Source organism: Protopterus annectens, chromosome 10.part0 (assembly GCF_019279795.1).
Source record: "Protopterus annectens isolate FY-2018-M chromosome 10.part0, PAN1.0, whole genome shotgun sequence".
Classification (NCBI taxonomy): Eukaryota; Metazoa; Chordata; order Ceratodontiformes; family Protopteridae; genus Protopterus; species Protopterus annectens.
The window spans coordinates 1,563,382,060-1,563,404,558 of NC_056744.1; the positions used below are offsets into that span (position 1 = coordinate 1,563,382,060).

The 22,499-nt window shown below is 39.3% G+C and overlaps 1 protein-coding gene across 1 annotated transcript in view; it reads left to right on the forward strand.

The window, feature by feature from the left end:
- The window catches only part of LOC122813733 (CD276 antigen-like), a 281,152-nt gene that overhangs the window by 165,789 nt on the left and 92,864 nt on the right, over nucleotides 1-22,499 (forward strand). Inside the window, exon 4 of the mRNA XM_044086204.1 lies at nucleotides 21,179-21,466. Within this exon, the coding sequence (XP_043942139.1) occupies nucleotides 21,179-21,466 (288 nt within the window). The remainder of the gene's footprint in view (nucleotides 1-21,178; nucleotides 21,467-22,499) is intronic.

Sequence of the window (22,499 nt, forward strand, 5' to 3'; positions counted from 1 at the left end):
TTTAATTCAGGTTCATCTAGGGCCTAAACTTAAGGATCGAATGCAAAGAAAGATATTGGAAGAATATTTGGCCAGCCTTTGGAAGCAGTCCAGATTATTCAGGTTTCTTACTGGTCCCAAAAAGATAAAACTGTAAACTAGTTTTAGATTTTCTACAACTGAGCAGGCAAGTTCAAAAATGTAGGTTTGTAACTTATTCATTTATTCCTCATTGCTTCGGAGAGCTTGAATGGTGATACTGCATCTAGAAGATACACATTTGCTTGGCCCCAAGTTTTCATCTCACAGGATGTTTTTAAGATTCAGAAATTCAAAGAAGTATTTTCAGCTAATCTGCATCTCAGCTTGGCAACTTTTTAAAATGTCTACATAGAATTTATCCCCAATTGCTACTAACGGCGAGCATAAAGGGTATGCACACCATTACCTATATCCGGGTGTGACTAATTCAGAATCATTCTGTCCAGCAGTAGGTGGTTAGTCTAGAAACATTTACTCCATTCCTTTAACCCCAGTCCTTAAGGTTGGGCTGTATTGTAAAAGAAACTGAATTACCTGCCTGCTAAGTGAAGACTTTTTAGTTTTTTTTTTCAGAGGTCATTTTTTTTTTTTGAAATAGGATTTCAGAAATTATGTCCTTGTTTTAGTGGACAGCTTCTGAATTCAGTCCCGTCAACTAGCAACATTTCAGCCACATTGATTTTTAAAATAATTGCCAACTTTATAAAATCAAGATAGATGCAACTAAAATGCTTAATCTCTTCCTTGGTATAAATTGAGGGAAGATGACAAAGATTTGTATTCATTGGTTTGTTTCTTTTAAGATGTAGCAGTTATACTTTACTGCCCTTCATTATCAGAATGTAATGCCTTCTATTTTTGTTGCATTTCATATCTGTCCAAGCCACTTGCCAGTGGTTGTTAATATAGTTGTAATAAATGCTTTTGTTCATTTCCCCCTTCTGTGGTAGTAATTACCCCAGAGCACGTTTTGCAACAAAGAGTTCAGTCTTTTTAGTAGTTATGCAGTATATTACTTAAAGGAACACTCCCATCTTGAAACTCAATAATGATCTGATGTCTTGTCTCGCTCTAATTCACTCTTGGGTTACAGAATTAATCTTTGGATTCAACTTGGCCTCCTTCTATAGACTTCAGCTTCCAGGCTTGAACTTCTCCCTTACCCACAACCCCCTGTACTAAGCACAGCTCCCTCAGATCTTGTTTGCCGCCATTCACGTCGGACGTGCTCTCTAATGCTTAAGCAGCTAGTTACAAATAAGTGTTTCATTTTTGGTAGAATTATCACCTTCTTCCTCCCACCAATGTAGCTTCTTGCTGGCATTAAGGCTACCCTTCCTGCAGTAGTTTGTAGTTTTTCGAGTTGTTCTTTCTATTTATCTGTTAAGGTTCCTTGTGGTTCCAGCTTTCTCTATAGTCCTTAGTCTTTGTAGTTAGTATAGCATGACAGACTTTATAATTATTGTGTTCTTAGTGGTAGAGTCATCTTAGATTTTTTAACTTACTAGGCTTTATCGGGTTCTTGTTGTTGTTGTAGTACATGCCCTTTTGGTACAATTTTTTGCTATGGATAAGCCAGCTAGATTTAGGAGGTGTACGGAGTGCGGTCATAAAATTCCACACTCCGATTTTCATTATAGATGTTTTTACTGTTTAGGTGTGGCACACTTACAGTCACTTTGCCATTTGTAAGGGGTTCAACCCTATAGGTATCGCCAATAGGTGAAACAAGTTAATTCTCTAAAGGATCCTTCCTCCCTCTTTGATTTCTTCTCCAGGGGTTCATCCCCCCCCCCCCAAACGTGCTGTACCAGGTTCTGCTTCAAACCTTAAACGCTCTCATAAACATCCTAGGGTGTCATCACAACCTCCTTCTAAAATCCTCTGATTCTTCGGCTCCAAGACCAGGCTTTGCTGCAGGGGATCGAATAGGCCTCTCGGATCCATCTCTGCCTATGCCAAGTGCATTATTTGCTTCAGATACGGGTTCAACTGGATCATTATCCGCTTCAACCCCTTTGGATCCTACTCTGTCCTTGGATCTGAGGAGGTCGCAGCAGACGCAGAGTTCACCATTACCCTCCACTTTGATTTCAAAGCTTAGGACTTCGGCTTCAAGGACTGGAAACCATTCTCCCATATCTTCCATCCAGTCATTCTCCCTGACGTTTGACTCCACGCCAGTCTCGCCTTTCATCAATGGCTTAGTCCGGATCCTCCTGAAGCCTTTCAGAATATGATGTGGACAGGATGATGAAGATTATCAGGGCTCAGATCCAGATGGGGGTTTTCTCGTCTCCGTCCCATCTTGGATTCATGAGCATCCCTACCAACATTGACTCTCCTTCTCTGACTTGACCCTCAGTTTGAGTCCCAGGACCTTAGCCACCCAAGAGCTTCGGCATTGGACTCAAGGACCTTTGACTCCTTGACTCCCAGCAATTGCCTTGACCACCCCTGCTCTGAGATCTTTGAATCAGAGCGGGTCTTGGATCCAGGATGTCAAGGTCAGGTCTGTGAGAGGGGGTTCTTCGGAGCTGTCTCACACCCTCCATGCTTCTGTCTTGACAGCACAGGTCTGATTCAATCTGGGCGCCATGGATCTGAGACCCTTGTCATGTCTTCTTCAAGGGCTTTGGCCCCCAATGGAGTTGGGCAAGGGTTCCCTCAGCTTTCCAGGCCATTGAAAAGGCTTTCTCTGCAAAGAGAGTCCCTATCTCGTTGGCTGCTGCTCTTCTCCATCATCCCTCATTGGATCTGGGAGCTGGGCCTACCATTCCTGTCCAGAGTCAGCCCAATTCGAAGACCATCCAGGATTTCCCACCTGAGGTGGTCCCCACCTCTCCCGACACCACCACTGAACATCCCATGGGGGAGGTGCCTCGGAAGAGGACATGTAAAAGGAAGCACCTAGACTCCTCTTTGGAGTCTGTCACCAAAGCTACGGACTTCAACAAAGGGGAGGGATCTCCAAAATCACCACTGGAGGACATCTCCTTTGCAGACATTTTGGTAATTTTAAAATGAAGAGGTGGTTGGTCATCCCAAGATCCTACCTCTGAGGAGTCCATATTTCTGGAAGCCTTCCAGATGGGCCCATTTACATCTTGGGTGACTCCCCCCCCCCCCCCAAGCGGACCCCCTCATACATTTGGTGGCATGCCAGGCATGGAAGGAGCAGAACTCTATAGAGCTTGTCCCTAAACAACTTGAAAAATTCTCTCCTTGCCTCCTTATTGTCCCTTCTGGTCCAAGGGTATTCCAGTTGATGCTATGGTGGTGGCAGCTGCCACTAAGAAAGAGCTAGCTGAACAAAGCTCTGCCATCCATCTGCCAAACAATGAGTCTAGGGCAATGGACAGGCAAGTGCATCTTTGCTTCAGCCACTTTCATGTTGGGAGCACTTAACTTCTTGGCACATTTTACTCGCCTGCAGAGAGACATGGTCAAGGAGCTCTTTGAATCATTGGCAGAGACCATGCCAATAGTGGAATTTGGGAACATTTCTCCAAACCTGGCCACTCTCCTCCCTTGCTAATTCATCCATGAGGCTCATCTCTCACACAGCAGAGGGTAACTCATGGGTGGCCATCACCGGCATTGCTGTACACATACATGCCTGGATGAGGCTTAGTGACTTCGTGGAGCCCTTTAAGGTGTCTTTTGTCAATGTCTTTGTGACGTCCAGATAATATCCCACTGAACTGCCACCAAATAGTGTGACATCTACCATTCTACTTGGTCAGTAACTAAGGAGCTTCAAACCTCACCACTGACTTCAACGTGAGACTGTCACTTAAAAAGGAGTAATACTTCACAATTTTCTCCTAAGAGCACAACAGGAACACACTCTATAGCCTGAGACTGGACTATATATTTCTGCCCAGCCCTAATGTAACTCCTTATTATACACTTCAGAGCAACTGTCCCAGTTTAAGACCTCTGATACACTCACACTTAAATTAAATGTCACAAATCCAAAGACTTCTTGGAAACCTGGCACAAATTTCCAGCAGTGTCCCTTCTCCAAACTAATATGGCAATGCAGCCACCAATCAGAGTGTAAAGGGGTGTCCAATTATGATAATTAAATATTAAAACAAATAGTAGCAAATGACTTAAGCAACCAGGCTTTCGGAGTGGCCCTAGGAATTATCTCGGCAAGTATAAGTACTCTGAAATCACTAAAGAAAAACACTGATTGACCAGCCAGTGTAAGTTAATGTTTGTGTCTTTCGGCTTTTTCTGGTTAGGGGTCGCCACAGCGGAACTCGGTCCACTAATGATTGGTAGTTGATTTTTACGTGCCGAGTTACCAGCCCTGATGCACAACCTTCAACGAAGGTATGCCCATTCACGCATATCTCCACGCAGAAGACGCTCTAGCTGAGAATCGAACCGGACAGCATCGTACTGTGAGTCGACAACGCTACCGCAGCACCACCACCGCGGATAATAAGAATGCTTAATATTGAGCAAAATTATTGAAAATATAAAATAGTAATTTCCAATAAACAAACAAAGCTCAAGCACCAGGAAAATTAAATCAGTACTAAAGGATAAAAATCCAACATTTAGAAAAACTGTAACCGATCTGATTAGTTATAATTTTCCTATCTGACTAAAGAACACTGTCCCCTGATCTAAACTTAATTACTACAACACAGCAAAGCCAGGCTTGCAGTTCTTGGCGAGTCTTTTGGGTATCCACTGTGCACAGTACATCTGTCACTGCTGTTAACTGACAACTGACAACTTTAACCTACAACTGACCACTGACAACTGACGTTAGCTGTCTTCAGCAGGCTGTTCTATAGACTAGCCTGACTTTCACAACTATTCTGGTTCTAATTTTCATTTCATATATTGAAACTCAACCAGCAGCTGTTTTAGTTTCTTCATGTCGTTCAATCAACGTCTGATAGTAATACATAGCAATTTTCAACATTCCGATGACATCTGCAAATCAGCTGAATTTCAGAGAGTTTGCCTTTAGAATCCGTCATCACAAACATTCTCAGTTAAAAATTTAAAGAACACTGTTCAAGTCATTCTGTACAAGCAGATTATAAATCAATATTTAAGAACTTATTTACAATATCCTACCTAGTCATGCTGACATATAATACGTGGGATAATCTGAAATTAAGAACAGAAACTCAGCCAGACATGCTAGCACAAATAACAGTGTCTAATTTATTCACAGTCCCATTTGGATGGCTCCTCTTTATTTGGACCATCAGTTGAAGACACTCTGACCCACACTGAGAGAGAGGGCAAGACCCTGTCTGCTGTAGGGATCAAGTATTCCTTCCCTCAGTGGACCTACTCCAGGAATTAGAGAAGGGCTAAGAAAAATTGGTTCTATAAGTCTTAAGGGTCCTTCCCTGACCAACGTGGAGAGTTCCCCTCCAAAGGAAGAGGAGGAGGAGGCTTTAATGGGGGATGCCATCCAAGAGGCAAAGGTGGTCCACAAAATCAGGGCTTCAGAGAATCTTTTCCTGACAAGCCCTATCAGCACTCCTGAAGTGTTGCCTGGCTGCTCAGCCCTGGAGCAGTTGGGGGCCATTTTTCTATGCACTCAAATGCATGGGCCCAAGTAACAAAACCATTATATCCAAAGGCTATTGCATTCTCTTTCACATTTCACACCCAAAACACAAAAAACACTCCTCAATGTTCCACCCAGTCAGAGGGAGTTGGCAGTCATAGAAATTCAAAAGTTGCTGCAAAAATGTCATCCAAGAGGCTGCAACTGAACAGAGACAATCCAGAATTTATCCCCACTTCTTTTTAGTGCCAAAGAAGATCAAGGATCCAAGGCCAATCTTGGACCTGAGCAGACTGAAATTTTGTAAAGGAAGCAAAGCTTTGAATGGTTACAGTACAGTCTATCCTTCCTTTGTTAAGAAAGGTTGATTGAATGTGCTTTGTGAACTTAAAGGATATGTACTATCACATCAAAGTAGGGGCTCCAGGAGACATCTGCACTTCAGGCTGGGAGCCAGTCATTACCAATTCAGAGCCCTGCCCTTTGGACTTACCAACCCCCCCAAAGGTGTTTACAAAATGTATGGCAGTGGTTGCAGCTCCTCTCAGAAAGCAGGGTTTTCCCTGTATCTAGATAACTGGCTCCTAACTCCCTCAACCAGACATCTACTATCTCATGCCAGAGACTACCTATTCCAGATCTCGGACTTCCTAGGCATCACCGTAATCAGAACAAGTCGGAACAAGTGGTAGCTCGATCCTTGGAGTTTATAGGGGCTCAACTGAACACAGTTACCCAAATAGCTTTGTTGCCTCTACATCAGATAGTCACCTTCAGAAACCAAGTTCAGACTTTACTAACTCTGCCTTCACCCTCTGCCAGCTTGTTCTTCCAGCTCTTGGATCTATGGCAGCTGCCATAACATTAGTTCCTCTAATGAGGTACTATATGCATGTTCTCCAGTGGACCTTGGCTGTATAGTGGTCTATACTTCACCAGTCTCTATCTGGTCATATCAAGTTGACAAAAGTTTGCAGAACCCACCTGGAATGGTGGATTCATTTCGACCTATCAGTTGACAGACTGTTCATTCTTCCCCCACCCACAGCCACAGTGACTACGGATGCTTCCCAGCTAGGTTGGGGGGGGGGGTGACATTTCAAAGGGAAGGCACATGGACTTCCTTAGAGACCTGATTGCATATCAGTGTCCTAGAGATCAGTCCTTCTCTCCTTGCAAGCCTTTCAGGACAGTCCCCCTCTGAGGACCATTGCAATTCACACAGATAACATATCAGTAGTCAGGTACATCAAGCAAGGAAGAACCTATTCTTAACCCCTTTGCAGAGAGGCCATGAGGGTTTAGGAATGGACCATCTCTTCCACTACTTTCTCATTGTAACTCATGTACTGGGGAAAACCAGTGTGCTGGTGGACAAATTCAGCAGATCCATAATGACACCCCATGAGTGGTCTCTCAACCAAACAGTAGCTAATCAGATTTTTGACCGTTGGGGTCATCCTTGCTGCAATCTGTTTGCTTCCCCTCTCAACTTCAAGTGCAGCACACACTTCACTCTACCCCCCCCCCCCACACACACACACACTCGGGGAGTCCCCAAGGGCTGCTCTAGTCCACAATTGGACCTCTGGTCTCCTCTGTGCTTATCCTCTCCTTCCGTTGATCCCAAAATTCCTTCAGAAAAGCCCAGTGGTTGAAGAGCACTGTAATACTCATTGACCCTTAATGGTTTTATCAGATTTGGTTCCCCTTCCTCTGATCTCATCTGAAGTATCCGCCTTGGATATTGGAGCCCATCCAGGATCCCCTAACCCACCTGCCCATGGGATTCCATCAATAGCTATCCACTGTCAAGCTAACTGCATGTTTTTTTCAAATTCCAGTGATTGTTAAGGGGTCCAGGCTTTTTTTTACCTGTAAAGAGTAATGTTTTAGCTTTGCAAAAGGCCTCCACCAAAAAGGTATACAAAAGCAAGTGGAACAGGTTTACTATCTGTGCTGCCAAGGAGAAAATTTGATTCTTATACTGCTTCAGTTCCAAACATCCTCTCCTTTCTTGCTTCTTTATTCAAGGAGGGATCCATCTTTGCCACAATTAAGCTTTAGTTGGCAGCCATGTCCAGTTTCCACTTGGGCCTATCATCAGGACCTGTAGCCACTTTGAGGTTATGCAGAGCTTTCTTGAAAGGGTTTTTTCTTCTCAGGCCTCCTATCAAAGACCCCATTCCCCCTTGAGATCTTCCCCTTTCTCCAAGGCCTCTCTCAAAAACCTTTCAAACCAGCTAGTAACTCTGACTTGACATTAGAAGCATTTATCTTGGAAAACTATTTTACTTTTTGTCACCACTTCAGCTAGAAAAGTTTCTGAATTACAAGGCCTGTCGTTTAAGCCATTTTACATAATTTTCCACAAAGACGAAGTTTTGCTCCGTACTAATCCATCCTTCATGCCTACAGTGGCTACTGAGTTAAACATTAATCAGTCCATTCAGTTATCAGTTTTCTTTCCCAATGTTTCCAGTAAAGGTAAGTACATGTTGCATTTACTGGATGTTCATGGACAACTTCATTTCTATCTTGACAGGAATAAACAGTTCAGAAAATCAGATTAGCTGTTTTGTCCTTTTTGCCTAATTGCCTGGGACAGGCAGTAATGAAGGTAACTCTGGCCAGGTGGATTACTAGTTGCATTCCTTCATATATGGTAAGAACCATGTGAAGTTGGCTAATTCATAAAGGTCCAGTCAGCTAGACCCATCACCACATCCTCTGCCTTTTCATCTAGAATTTCATTTGATGACATCTGTGCAGCAGCCACTTGGTCTAAACCCCATACATTTGTGACTCATTACAGATTGGACATTGTTTCCAGAAGCAGGGCTACTTTTGGCTCAGCAGTGCTCCAGCATATCCTTCCTTGAGACCACCCAAGAGAGAATGCAGCTGGGGACTCTGACCCAAGAGTGAATCAGGGTGAGACTGACAACATCAGATTTTTATGTACTCACCATAACTTGGCATCTATGTTGCTCAGACTCTGATTCAGCGTCTCTCCCATACACCCCCTGACCTGGAAGAACCCTTTTCTGGAGGATTTGCGTAGTACTTTTAGGGACCTTTGTTCCTGGCTGAGCCTCTGCGGTTCCTCCTATTTCTCATTTTCTTTCTTTCTTTATTACTAATGGGCAGAAATTTTGATCAGAGGGAGCTGTGCTTAGTACATGGGATTGTGAGTAAGGGAGGAGCTCGAGCCTGGAAGCTAAAGTCTGTAGAAGGTGACCAAGTCAGATCAGAGGATTGGATCTGTCACCCAAGACTGAATCAGAGTAAGACTGGACAACACGGATGCCAAGTTCTGATAAGTACATAGTGCGCCAAGATCACTCTAGGTTACTTATAAAATTTTAATGTTTTTCCATAAAATGGCTGACATGAGGCCTGCCATATGAAAATGGTCTTGTTTAGACAAGAAGCATCTTTATTAAATTATCACTTATGACATAGGCAACTATACATTTATATAAATGAAAACAAACTGTATTGACATAATTTTAGTTGCAAACATTATACATCACTTATATTTATCCACTCACTGTCAGTCAAACATTACATAGTTCATTCAAATCCTGCCTTCTTTTAAACTTCATTCCTCCTCTATGTGTACTGTTACCCTAATCCCCATTTTTTCTATGTAATTTCCTACCCTTTTCTAAAGATCCCATTTCCAGTTGTTTTATCTCTATTACTATATTCACTACTTCTAGTACAGTTGGCGTAAACTTTGATTTATATTTTCTAGTGATTGCCTTTTTGGCAGCTAAGATTCCGTATCATAGCTCAGAAAGTAATTTCTGTAGTTACACCAATTTGCTCACCCAGTATGTTTGACAGAGCAGTCTGCAGTGAATTTTTAAAGTCTGGCAACTCATTACACTCCCAGAAAATATGTTCCCAGTTACCTTTTTCACCCCCATCACACGTCCCGCATTTCCTTGGAGTCTACTTGGGGTATAAAAATTCCTGTGTAAACAATTCCGAGTAAAGATCCTAAATCTTCTAGACTTAGTTGCATATTTGGAATTCATACGTACATCCCCTGTTGTTTTTTTGTGAATTACTTATCTAGTTTTTTTTCCTCAATCCTTTCTCACCTCCTCTGATTCTTATAGCTGTTATGCAATATTTTGTATGTTGTACTAACTATTCCTTTTTTAACAGCAGCTTCTGTTCTAGAGTCTACTAAAAACTTTACCAGTGTTGGTCTTTCCCTGATCACCCTATTTCTTTCTCTTTGCCTATACTCTGATAATCAGTCCTTGATAGGGAAGGCAATCTCTAGCCTGTAGTTCAAATAAATCCTTGGTCTCTTCCCATTCTAGTACATTTTCCTTTCTATTTATTTGTTCTCAATACCTTGGATATTTGCCAGTTTTTACCAACAAACACCAGTCCCTCTTGCCTATTGTCTGAATCCCTAATTGCAGTCATCCCTATCGGCAGAATCTTCTTTCTCAATTCCCATGTTAGCTTAGTACTTAGTATACTTTATGCTGCTTTATGAATATAATATTTGGTATGGTTATTGTTATTCTAATTAAAAATGTGCATCCAAAATACCAGTCCCCACTTTTTTCTTGAGCTTGACCCCTGTTTTATCATCATTCCTTTCCACTTTGAGTTACAGGTTTCTGCTTGTGCCATGTATAGGAGCCTTAACTATGTTCGTAGGTTCATAGGTAGGTACTAGGCTATCTGCCCGAGGGCATTTATAAGCCTAGCTAGAGTGTGTCAGCTTTCGCCGCCCCATTGATTAATTAACTGAGCCTCTCTATTGTAGCTCTGTATGTAACTCTGAAATACCCCAAATTATGTAATCTCAAACCACCTTGCTTTGTTGGAAGAATCAGCTTATCCCACTTGACTCTTGCTGTCTTCCCCTCCCAGATAAAATCCATCAGCTCTTTATTAATTGCTATCCAATACTTCTCTGGTTGATAAAAATATGCCTGACTTCTGTATAAAACTAAAGGGACTAAAAACATTTTAACTGCTTGTATCTTGCTATCCATATTGATAAAGATACAGCTTCCAATTTCTCAGCTTTTGTATTATCTTTTGTTTAGTTTCTTCCCACATATCCTTAGCTGCCACACCAGAATCCTTTCTAATTCATACTAAGTCCCCATAAATATGGATATTGCTGAACCAATTCATGTGTCGGCACATAATTTACAGCTATTGCCTTTGTTTTAGCCTCATTAATTTTGTATCCTGAAAACATTTCAAGCTGTTTCAAAATGCACCACAACACTGAAGTGTCCTTTTCTGGTTTTATCAGGTATAAAATATCATTTGCAAGTAGATCCAGCTTTTTTTTTTTACTACCATACTAATTATATCCTTGAATTTCTGAGTCCCTTATTTTCTTTGCCAGTGGTTCTAAGTATAATGCAAATAACAAAGGGGAAAGAGGACACCCCTGCTTGGTTCCTCTGCTTAAACAAAAATTATCAGAGAGGAAACTACCCACTTTAATTTTAACCAATAATTCATATATCCTCCTAATCAACCTTGTAATTTTGTCAGGGAATGCAAATGCTTCCATTGTCATTTTGCTTATAAACTTCCAGCTTACTCTGTCAAATGTTTTCTCTGCATCAAGTCCCACCAACAACAGTGGTATTTTCTTACATTCTGCATTCCTCTGGATTATGAAATGTTCTCTTAATTTTGTCAAATGTTTGCCTCCCCTTCACAAAACCCTATTGATCCATATCTATCAATTTTGGCATCATCTCTGACATTCTTCTAGCCATTATATACATACATACTTTATAATCATGAACACGAAATAACCTGCTCCGAAACATAGCCTTAAGTTAAAAACTCAGTAGAAATAACACTGCACTCGTGTAAAATCCAACTAGTTTATCGAATGGTAAGCGCTTTTGCTTGTGTAACTAGCTTCATCAGACCATAGTAAAACATTACAATCAAACAGTTATATATACATGACAGCAATTAAAAAAACAAACCAACCTATCAATGCATTATGCATCTACAGTTTCCCAGCAACTAATAAAACATCAGGGCAGTCTACCTAAAATACACACACTAGATCTGGATATTAATGCCGTAACTTCCTGGCTTTTAATGCCGGATGTAAAATGGCAGCACATTAATTTGGAAACAGTTTTAGCTCTGTTAAATTGCTGGTTGACTATTTTCATTCGATTGAACTTGAGTTAGCTGCTAGTGTCCAGAAGTTACAAGATCAACTGTATAGCACTGCACCTACGAGTACCATTGATTTGGCCTTGAGTGAAATAATTCATAATGTTCATTTATATGAACGTAAACTTTACCAACGAAAAAGGAGCAAGTTGTAATGGGACTTGGGGGACTTTCGTAACAATAATGTATTCTCACGGCCAAGAATCAACAATGGTATCCAGACAGTGGATAACTCAGTAATGAACTTCCACCAAGAGAGACCACATTATCGCACCAGATTTCTGATTTCAAGTGGTGCAAGGGGGTATGCTGTTGCTACCAGTACAGCTACCCCGTATACTAATCCACCAATTGAGGAGATACCAGTTGTTGGAAAGAAAACAGCTTCCACCAATAACCATTTTTTTCTCCAATTATCACTGCCCATTTGACCAGATACCAGGAAGTTGAAGGAACATTCGAGGAGCAGAGGGAGAATGAAGAGGAAGCAATCTACAGATAGAGGAACATCATACAATCAAGATAATGTGGATGCCCACTCACAAACATTAGTTGGAATATTTCACATAGACTCCTGACAGGGGCTGGCTGTCAGATCTGGAGAAGGGATTATCTTTTTTTTTCCCTCTCAACAAGCCGACTTGGCAGAGACTATATTGGAGTTAAAATTGTTCCTTAGGAACATGATGTTAAAAACTATATATATATATATATATATATATATATATATATATATATATATATATATATATATCTATAAACTTGACTCCAATGACTATGATGTGAAAATTTAAAAAAATTTAAAATTTAAAAAAAAAAATAAATAAATAAATAAATAAATTCTTTTACCCCTCAGAATCATCCTGTTTTGGATATTTTCAGTAAAATGTGTGAGCGTGATATCACTGATTTATTAGAGAACAGATATAGAATTAAGACGTTTGTTAATTTAACCTATGATGAACAACAAGAGTTAAGAACTTTAGCAATGGATGCAAGTATAGTAATCAGACCAGCTGATAAAGGTGATCTTCTGGTAGTTATGGACAGTGTTTTTTTTATTTTAGTACTGTCAAGGAGATGCTCAGGGATTCTGCCACGTATAGAGTTATTTCTGTGAATGAAGTATTATATAGTTTTAAAACTGTTGGTGGTATGGTACGTGAATATTACGCTAAGGGAGCTCTTACGCGTGAATCACTTGAATATTGTACATTTGAGTCACCACTGATACTTATATTATAAGGAATGCCGAAGATTCATAAGCACCCTATTCTACCCCCTTCAGACCTAGAGTAGCTGGACGAGGGTGGCTTACAGAGCCTTTGTTAATATATATAGAAAAGAAACTGAGACCTGTTTTGAACCAGTATAGGTTTGCATTGCTGGACACTCAGCATTTTTTACAAGATTGTTAGTGATGATTCCGTTCCTCCACATAGTTTAATGGTAAAACTGGATGTACAATCGTTATTCACTGTTATACCGAATAATGAAGGGGTTTAATATGACTGGCATTCCTCATTCATAATAGCTCGTACGGAAAGGAGAATGTAGATTTGATACATCTCTTTTTAAAGATTGTTTTGGAACATAATGTATTTATTTTTGATGGCATCTACTATTTACAAATGTCAGACGTAGCTATGGGCACTTTTTGAAGATTGTTTTGGAACATAATGTATTTATTTTTGATGGCATCTACTATTTACAAACATCAGACGTAGCTATGGGCACTTCCTGTGCCAATAGCTTTGTCAATGTGGTAATGGCCCAATGGGAATGGGATTGCATGTTTCAAGCGGAGATGTTTAAAAGACATCAGCGTTTCTACTGTGATTTGTTGATGACCTCTTCCTTTTGTGGACAGGTACCGTTCACGACTTAATATAGTTTTTTGGGTTTTTTGGATTATTTGCAAGAAACTACTATCCTTAAATTCTCTGACTTACTCTCCACATTGAATGGAATATTTGGATGTAGAGGTCCTTAGACAATCTTTTTTTTTTTTGTGTCTTTCGGCTTTTCCCAGTTAGGGGTCGCCACAGCGGAACTTCGGTCCACTAATGATTGGCAGTAGATTTTTACGTGCCGAGCTGCCAGCCCTGATGCACAACCTTCAACGAAGGTACACCCATTCACGCATGTCTCCACACAGAAGATGCTCTAGCTGAGAATCGAACAGGACAACGTCTTACTGTGAGGCGACAACGCTACCGCAGCACCACCACAATCTAATAACAATTTTAATATCGGACTTTTCCATAAAGAATGTTGTAGGGTATCATATGTTCATAGAAGTAGTATGCACCCCACACGTCTGACAGAATGTTGTCAAAGGACAAGCAATGACAGTATCTAGACTCCATGCTTCAGGTAGTGACTTTAATCAAGGGCTAAATATATTTCGAATGGACTTATGAGTAGGGGATATAAGGAAAAGGAGATCCATGAGGGGAAGACTTTTGCCAATAGCCTTAGGAGTACAAGAGCTAAACCATATTTCTCGTCACCTTGTCTTGACAATGATTTGGTATATGATCAAGGTGATACCTTGAGTAACTCTATCACATACAGTAGTGATACAAGAGCATTAAAGGATATTATTACTAGACACTGGGCTGTTTTACAAACAGATGAGCAAATAGCACAAGTAGTGGGTGAACACCCCCATTTTCACTGTAGGAATAAAAAATCTTTAAAACAGACGTTGTGTTATCCAACTGGATCTGTTACAAAATAAGTAGGGAACGAGACATATGTCACTGTAAAATGCAGAAAGTGCAATTTTTGCAAACATACAGATGAGACTGGTGTTTTCAATCACCCTGATTTACATAGAAGCATAGTTTGTAAGGGTGATTGTAATAGTAAACATCAGCTTATTGCACAGGATGCATTAGTTTTTACATTGGGAAGACCAATCAGAAATTACGCAAGTGTATTAGGGATCACTTATATTGTGCCCAGAGAGGTAATGCATCTAGTGCCACTGCAAAACACAAGATGCAGTCTGGGGAATGACATAGTTTTAAGTTTTTAATTATTGAGAATGTAAATTTAGGTGAACGTTTGGGGGATCTAGTGAATGAAATGGAAAGAGTTAGAGTTAAAGTTATGGATTTTTAAATTAAGGGCTAACACTGGATCTGGACTGAACAATCATATTTCTTTAAAACCGGCATTAAAAGCCAGGAGGTTACGTCATTAATAATGGGCTAGGGAATGTCATCTCTGCATTTCTGTACTTTCACAATCTTGATATTGAGTGTGAGTGCCTTCAAATCATCAGCACTAGACAGCTTTATGATTTCTTATGAGTAGATATGTCAACTTTATCTCTCTCTATTTTCTTGATTCTTCTATTGATGAGAATGAAAGCAGGCATGCTTGCATTTCATCTTTCTGTTTTTTCATCTTTTTATTAAACAATCTTACTGTTGTATCTAACATTCTTGTTGCACTTTTTTCTTTGTTTAAAATTTGACACTGCAGTGCATTAATTTGTTGTATTAATTGGTTCTTTTGTATATATAATGCATTCTCCTTATGTAAATTTTAATTCAGTTTCATTTCATCTGTTTGCATTTGTAAAAAAAAGTCTAAATATACATTAATACATAACTAAGCAAACTATATGCACTACATACACTGTGCGCTTATATTAGATAGTATATTTGTGTGCTTATTGTGTGTGGTGAGTGAGGACATGAAGGTGGTTGTATGATCCGCTGTGGCGACCCCTAACGAGAACAGCTGAAAGAAGATTTGTGTGCTTATTAAATCCAAAATTCATTCATAGCGACATTCATTTTGTGAGAGTTTGTGTTTGCTTCAGTTTCATATTTCTCCAATACATCTGATTTTTTCCAGAATTTGAATCATTTTACATCTGATTTTGATTTTCATCTTAATGTAATTGTTTCTACTTTTGCATAATATACAATTTTTGCAAAGTGTATTTAACCAGAGAATAATGGTGGTATGTTTTAAATCCAGTTTCCAGTAACTGTTTTTTCTAGCTATTGTTAAACACTGGAAAAGGGGATATTTTTGTTTTGTAATACAAAAGATATAGAAGCATTATACACAACTAACTTCGTAAGATGTGAATATTAGTCCAATAATTATGTATTGGTGCCAATCTGCTTTTCAGCTACCATTTCTAATTAATTTATTTTATGCATTTCTGTAAATTATGAGCATTTTTTGTTGAAAATAAAACAAATCAATATTTACCTCTCACATCATCGTATTCTAATATATTCTGGAGACTAGAAAGTAGGGAAACAGTTCTCTTTTTTGTATATATTTTTATATATTCTGATATTTTAGGTATGCTATTGAATATATTTAATGCTTTATCCTGCATTTCCTGACTTATGCTGTTTTAGTCTTCGAATACCTAACAGATCCTTTTTTCTTAGTGAATATCCTGTAATTATTGACTCGGATGTTTTAAAATACATATTGTGGAAACAGTATCAGCAGCATAAAACCTTATTTTCTTTCCATTTAACAGCTTTTTATCTGTTGGATTAATACTTTTGATACACAAAATGGGTAGAATGCATACAGCCATGAAATTCCTAAAACCGTAGAGAATGTTAATATTTTGAGAACTTGTGAGGTTTTACATGTACATTGTGTGTGTGTGTGTGTGTGTGTGTGTGTGTGTGTGTGTGTGTGTGTGTGTGTGTGTGTGTGTGTATGTGTATATATATTGTGTGGATCTACTAAGTATAGTTGCGTAGCCAGTACATTGTCCTCCAAAAACATTGACTACAAAAGGTCAACAGAGCAAACATTGACACATTACCAAATGCATGCCAAGAAAGACTCTCAGCACATGCACTTTTCAAGCAAAAAAACCTAAATATAATTTTTTGTAGGCAGCAAGCCCCCCCCTGCACCCCCCATGACGGAGTTTGTACCCCCATAATCCTCCCTAATTTATACCAAATCCAAGAACACAAATCTCCATGGAAAAGGAATGTTCCCCTACCTGGAGACTATCGCTCTCACATAACTGTTGACCATATGTATATGTCAACCAAATGTGGTTGATTAAACAGATGTCAACAAACCTGCATTTAGACCCAATGTAGGCTACCTGTACACGCACACACACACACACACACACACACACACACACACACACTGATTTAGGGTTCAGCTGTTCATATTGATAATGATGATATTAGTGAACAGGTTGGGACAGCTCAACAAAGTTGCAGTATACAGACAATGTGGCATTAGAGACAGACTCTGAGGAAGAACTTCAGTAAAGGACAGGGGAGTGGAATTCAAAACTTAAGGCACATGGGATGAAACTAAGTACAAATAAACAAGACTGTTGTAATGGCAGCAACCGGGGGAATTCAGAAGAAGCTGAGAACTCAGAAGGGAAGATAGTGGAACAGGTTAACAAGTTCAGGTATCTGTAAAGGGTAGTTGAGGAGAAGGGAAGTTTGAATGAGGAAGTCAAAGCTCGAATCAAAGGAGCTGTAACCAACTGGCACAGAGTGCCAGGGATAGTGTATGTCAGAAGACTGCCAAAGGAGCTAAAAAGTAAGATGTACAAAACAGTGATGCGACCAGTAAGTATGTATGTATGGTACAGAAACATGGGCAGTAGAGACAGAGCAGTTGAAGCTAGAGGTGATTGAGATGAAGTGCCTGAGATGAAGGGTGGTAAGAAGCACACTGTGGGACAGACAAAGAAATGAGGACAACAGAAGTGAAGCCAAAGTAACTCCAAATGCGAAGATAGTCAAAGAGAACAGAATATGGTTTGGTCACATCTGCAGAATAGCAGAAAACAATCTGGTGAAAAAGATTTGGGCTAGACAGGAAGTAGGCGAGAGAAAACAAAGGCATCCGGCAAAGAGATGGATGGACTGTGTGAGAGAAGACCTGCAACAGTCAGGCATGGCTGTTGGAGAAGATAGAAGAGTTGAATTAAATTAACAAAGATGGCAGCAGTTGACATGACACCCTAACCTCATGTACAAAAAATGGGAAAAAGGGGGTTGTTGAGATTGGAGAAGTAGATCTGTTTGGCCTATGTCAGACACATGTTTTATTTAGATCTAATGTAGTCCACTTTAAAGGTACAACTTTCTTCACTTTGGCTCGGTATAGGGTTCTCAAGCAACTACTGAAAATTGTGATGTGTTTGTGGCTTCTGTTTAAGAATACCTCTCCTCCTAGGGACTTGAGCTCCATAGGTAACAAATTTGTCCATCAGTTTCTGAAGCAGTTTACTCTGCAGACTTGGACTTTAGAAGACCATATTCTTGGTGGACTTAACTTCTTCCAGATTGGTTTTCAAGCTTCATGCTTTTATTTGTAAGGAAATCTACTTGGCTGCTCTTAAGATTAGCACTTAGTTCCTTTATAAGTGGTTTTGGGACTGCCCTTTAAAGCATTGAGTCTAATTTCCTTCATTCTTGTTTACACTCCAGTGGCAGACTGGAGGGGAGGAAAGATCCTTAATACCTCTGATGTTCTCTGCCAGCTCAGAGTTTAACACAGGGTAGTGTGTGAGGTCAGAAATTCCAGCATTATAAGTAATTTGTAATTTTATTTGTATTTACAAGATTGCAAATAGTCAAACAGATGCTTGTCAAATTGTTTTAAGTGCATTGTGCATAGTTTATAGCCAAATGAATATCTCCTAACAAATACAGTCAAAGTTTAACCTACCAGGGGATTTACTGCTGTCTATGATTGTCATTCAGTTTGGACATCTGTGCCACAACTGCTTGGTCACTGGTGCATACATTTCAAGTCAACCTTCATTTGTCACCTATGAGATGCAGACTTTTGCTTTCATATTTTTAACTTATTGTTACTGTGCGTCAGTTGCCGTCTGTGAAGTTGTCGGTATAACTTAGGATTTTTCACTGCTCTCACCAGACCTGTCACCTTTACCTATTTTGGAGACACATACCTATTTTTAGGCCTGATTTACCGCTTCAAAAGATGTTCATGTTTTTGGTGGTATGTCCTTGTTTTCAGGCTTCTTTTTACCCCTTTACACAATTTTCTGACCTCACCAATCACACGATTTTGTAACTGTCTAGTAAACTGAAATCTACACTACATGAGCAACTAGTGAGTGACACTTGAGATTTAAAGGAAGAGGACAAACATATCTTACACTACATGAGTACCATACGAGTGACACCAAAGATTGAAACGAAGAGGATGCACATGTTATACTACAAGAGCACCATACAAGCAACAGCAAAGATTGAAAGGAAGAGGATGCACGTTTTACACTACATGAGCACAGTAAGTGATACCAATGATTTAATGGAAGAGGAAGCACAAGCTACACTACATGAGCACCATACAAGTGACAGCAAAGATTTAAAGGAAGAGGACGGACATCCTATACCACATGAGCATCAAGCAGTGACGGCAAAGATTTAAAGGAAGAGGACTTACATCCTACACTACATGAGCATCAAACGAGTGACACCAAAGATTTAAAGGAAGAGGACCTACATCCTACATTACATGAGCATCAAACGAGTGACAGCAAAGATTTAAAGGAAGAGGACGCACATCTTACACTACATGAGCATCAAACGAGTGACACCAAAGATTTAAAGAAAGAGGACACACTTCTTACACTACATGAGCATCAAATGAGTGACACCAAAGATTTAAAGGAAGAGGACCTACATCCTACACTACATGAGCATCAAAAGAGTGACACCGAAGATTTAAAGAAGAGGACGCACATCTTACACTACATGAGCATCAAACGAGTGACACCAAAGATTTAAAGGAAGAGGATGCCCTTCTTACACTACATGAGCATCAAACGAGTGACACCAAAGATTTAAAGGAAGAGGATGCACTTCTTACACTACATGAGCATCAAACGAGTGACACCAAAGATTTAAAGGAAGAGGGATGCACATCTTACACTACATGAGCACCGTATAAGTGACACCAAAGATTTAAAAGAAGAGGGACACATGTCTTACACTACATGAACATCAAACGAGTGACACCAAAGATTTAAAGGAAGATGTACATCTTACAGTACATGAGCATCAAACAAGTGACACCAAAAATTTAAAGGAAGAGGACGCACATCTTACACTACATGGGCACTCTACGAGTGACACCAAAGATTTAAACTAAGAGGATGCGCATCTTACAGTACATGAGCACCCGTTTGGTGACACCAAAGATTTAAAGGAAGTGTACGCACATCTTACACTACAAGAGCACCGTATGAGTGACACCAAAGATTGAAAGGTAGGGGACGTACACCTTACACTACATGAGCACCGTGCTCATGACACCAAACATTCAAAGGAAAAGGACACATGTTACATCTCCCTTTTCAGAAGGAAAAACAAATGTCTGTGTGGTAGAATTTGCAATACAGTTCATTAAAGTCTATAGATTTTATGTTGTGCATTTGATACTGTGCTTTATTTTGTCACTTTTATTTTTTTACAAGAATTTCTTGGTATGCCACACTTCTGCTGGAAATAGGAATATGTGCTGTCTGGTATTTAGCTTTTATGCTAATTAGATTTCCACATTTTTGGCTGGGCATACCTACTTTTCAAGCATGCTGATTATATGCTGATAAGGGCAGCAGCAGCTGTTGTGTGATTGTAGAGAAATGCAACAGATTTTTGCCTGTGACTGAATGCTGTCAAAAGGTGGAACTTTTACACAAGATGCTAAATAGTCATGAGCCAGGTGTCCTCAATTTGGGTAAGTAGGTTATCCAGCCCTTTATTCTTCTTCTTCTGGAAGAAGTTACCCAAGGATTGCTAGGGAAAGAATTGCTGAGGTTGATAGGCTACTTTGGATGGTATCATTTTTTTGCATGTGTCACCAATATAATCACCCTTCTGCTAGCTGGAAACTTGAAGAGAGAATAAATTATAAATAGAAATAAATGTATATTTCTTTATACACATTTATTCTCCATTCTGTGGCTTTCATATTGTGTTTGTAAGATCTCATATTAAAAATATTTAGTTTTTATCGGACAAACTAAGATAGCTGACAAAATGTCCTGCAGTATATATATGTGCGTGTGTGTGTGTCAATTTGTTTCTGTGCATGTATGTAGGTATATACGTGTGTGTGTGTGTGTGTGTGTGTGTGTGTGTGTGTGTGTGTGTATGTATGTATGTATATATATATATATATATATATATATATATATATATAGCTGTCTATATGGCTGTTTGTTTTTTATATATATATATATATATATATATATATATATATATATATACAGTTTAAGAATAAGTGTTAGCCTTTTTTGCTGGATTCCCCCTTTTTGTATGTCTGCACCATGTCAAATGTTAACCTGGTTTGTTCTGTTGTGTTGCTAAAGTTGAAATTGATTTTGTCTTACTGCAGCTCCGTACACTGATCCTGAAATAACTAAGCACTACACAGAAGCGGAGGAACTTGTTCTGCAGTGTCGATCCCAGGATGGCTACCCCAAAGGTGAAGTTCAATGGTTTGATGGAAATGGCACAGAACTACAGTGGCAGGGGTCAACAGAACACATCCTGACAAATGAGGGCAACTTTCAGATCATCAGTAACTTATCATTACCATTAAATGAGGAGGTGCACATTTGTTGCACAATCAGCCACAACACTAATCTGTTTGAAAAGAAAGTGACCTGTCACACAGTCATTGGTAATTACATTTCTTTCTTTGTCATTTTTGATATGCAGTTTAGAACTAATTTTCAGTGATGGCAGTATTGTATATCGCAGTGATCTTGGAAGTAGATATAGAAGGCTTACGCAACATGAAATGCCCTGGTATGACTTTTGCTGCAGGGCATCAAGGAGATGTTCTATAATAAGTTCTTCAGGGTATCTATGATGAGGCATAAACTGGTTACAGTTACAATGGATTTGTACCTTTGTTTTTCATAAGAGGAGTCACTACATAATGAGAGGAAATGAATAATCACAGAGTTCATACATATTTCTAGGCATTTAGAGATGGTGCCTTTGTTGTGCTGTACAGAAACAGCTCACACGCATTTCTGGACTTAATATAATAGTAATAATAATAGTGGATGTAATGTCATTGTTGATATTGTATTCAGATAGTTTAAATTAATAGTAAACCAATATAGATGAAGATTATTTTAGTTCATAATATCGTTATAGGTTTGCACATAATTTTGGGTGTAGAAAGATGAGTTTGTTGGTATGGTGGCTAAACAGCTCACATAACACTTTTGAGTGACTACAGATGATGTCATTGTTGGTAATATGAAACAGTTCATATTTCTGGGAAGTAAATACTAATGATGTCCTTAAATAACTTATATACATTTTAGGGAATTGGAGATAAGGTTGTTGTTGTTCTATTAAAAGGTTTAAAAATCATGTTTAAAGCATGAAATAAACTTTTATTTTTGCATAAAAAATGTGTTTGCATGCACAAGGATACATGAAAACAAGCTTTTATATAAAAATAAAAATTTCAAGCCATGTTTTTTAGAAAATTAACATTTAAATAACCTTCCAAACACAGAAGTGTAAAGTAGTCATTGGCTAAAAACAAAACTCACATTTCTCTGTCAAACTGTTGATGTGACATTGTCAGTTTTCATTCATTCCTCAACATGTGGTTTTGGAACTCAGATCAACCTGGGCTTTCAATTTTTCAGCCTGTGATACTGCGCCAGAGCCCTCCTCACCCATAATGCTGC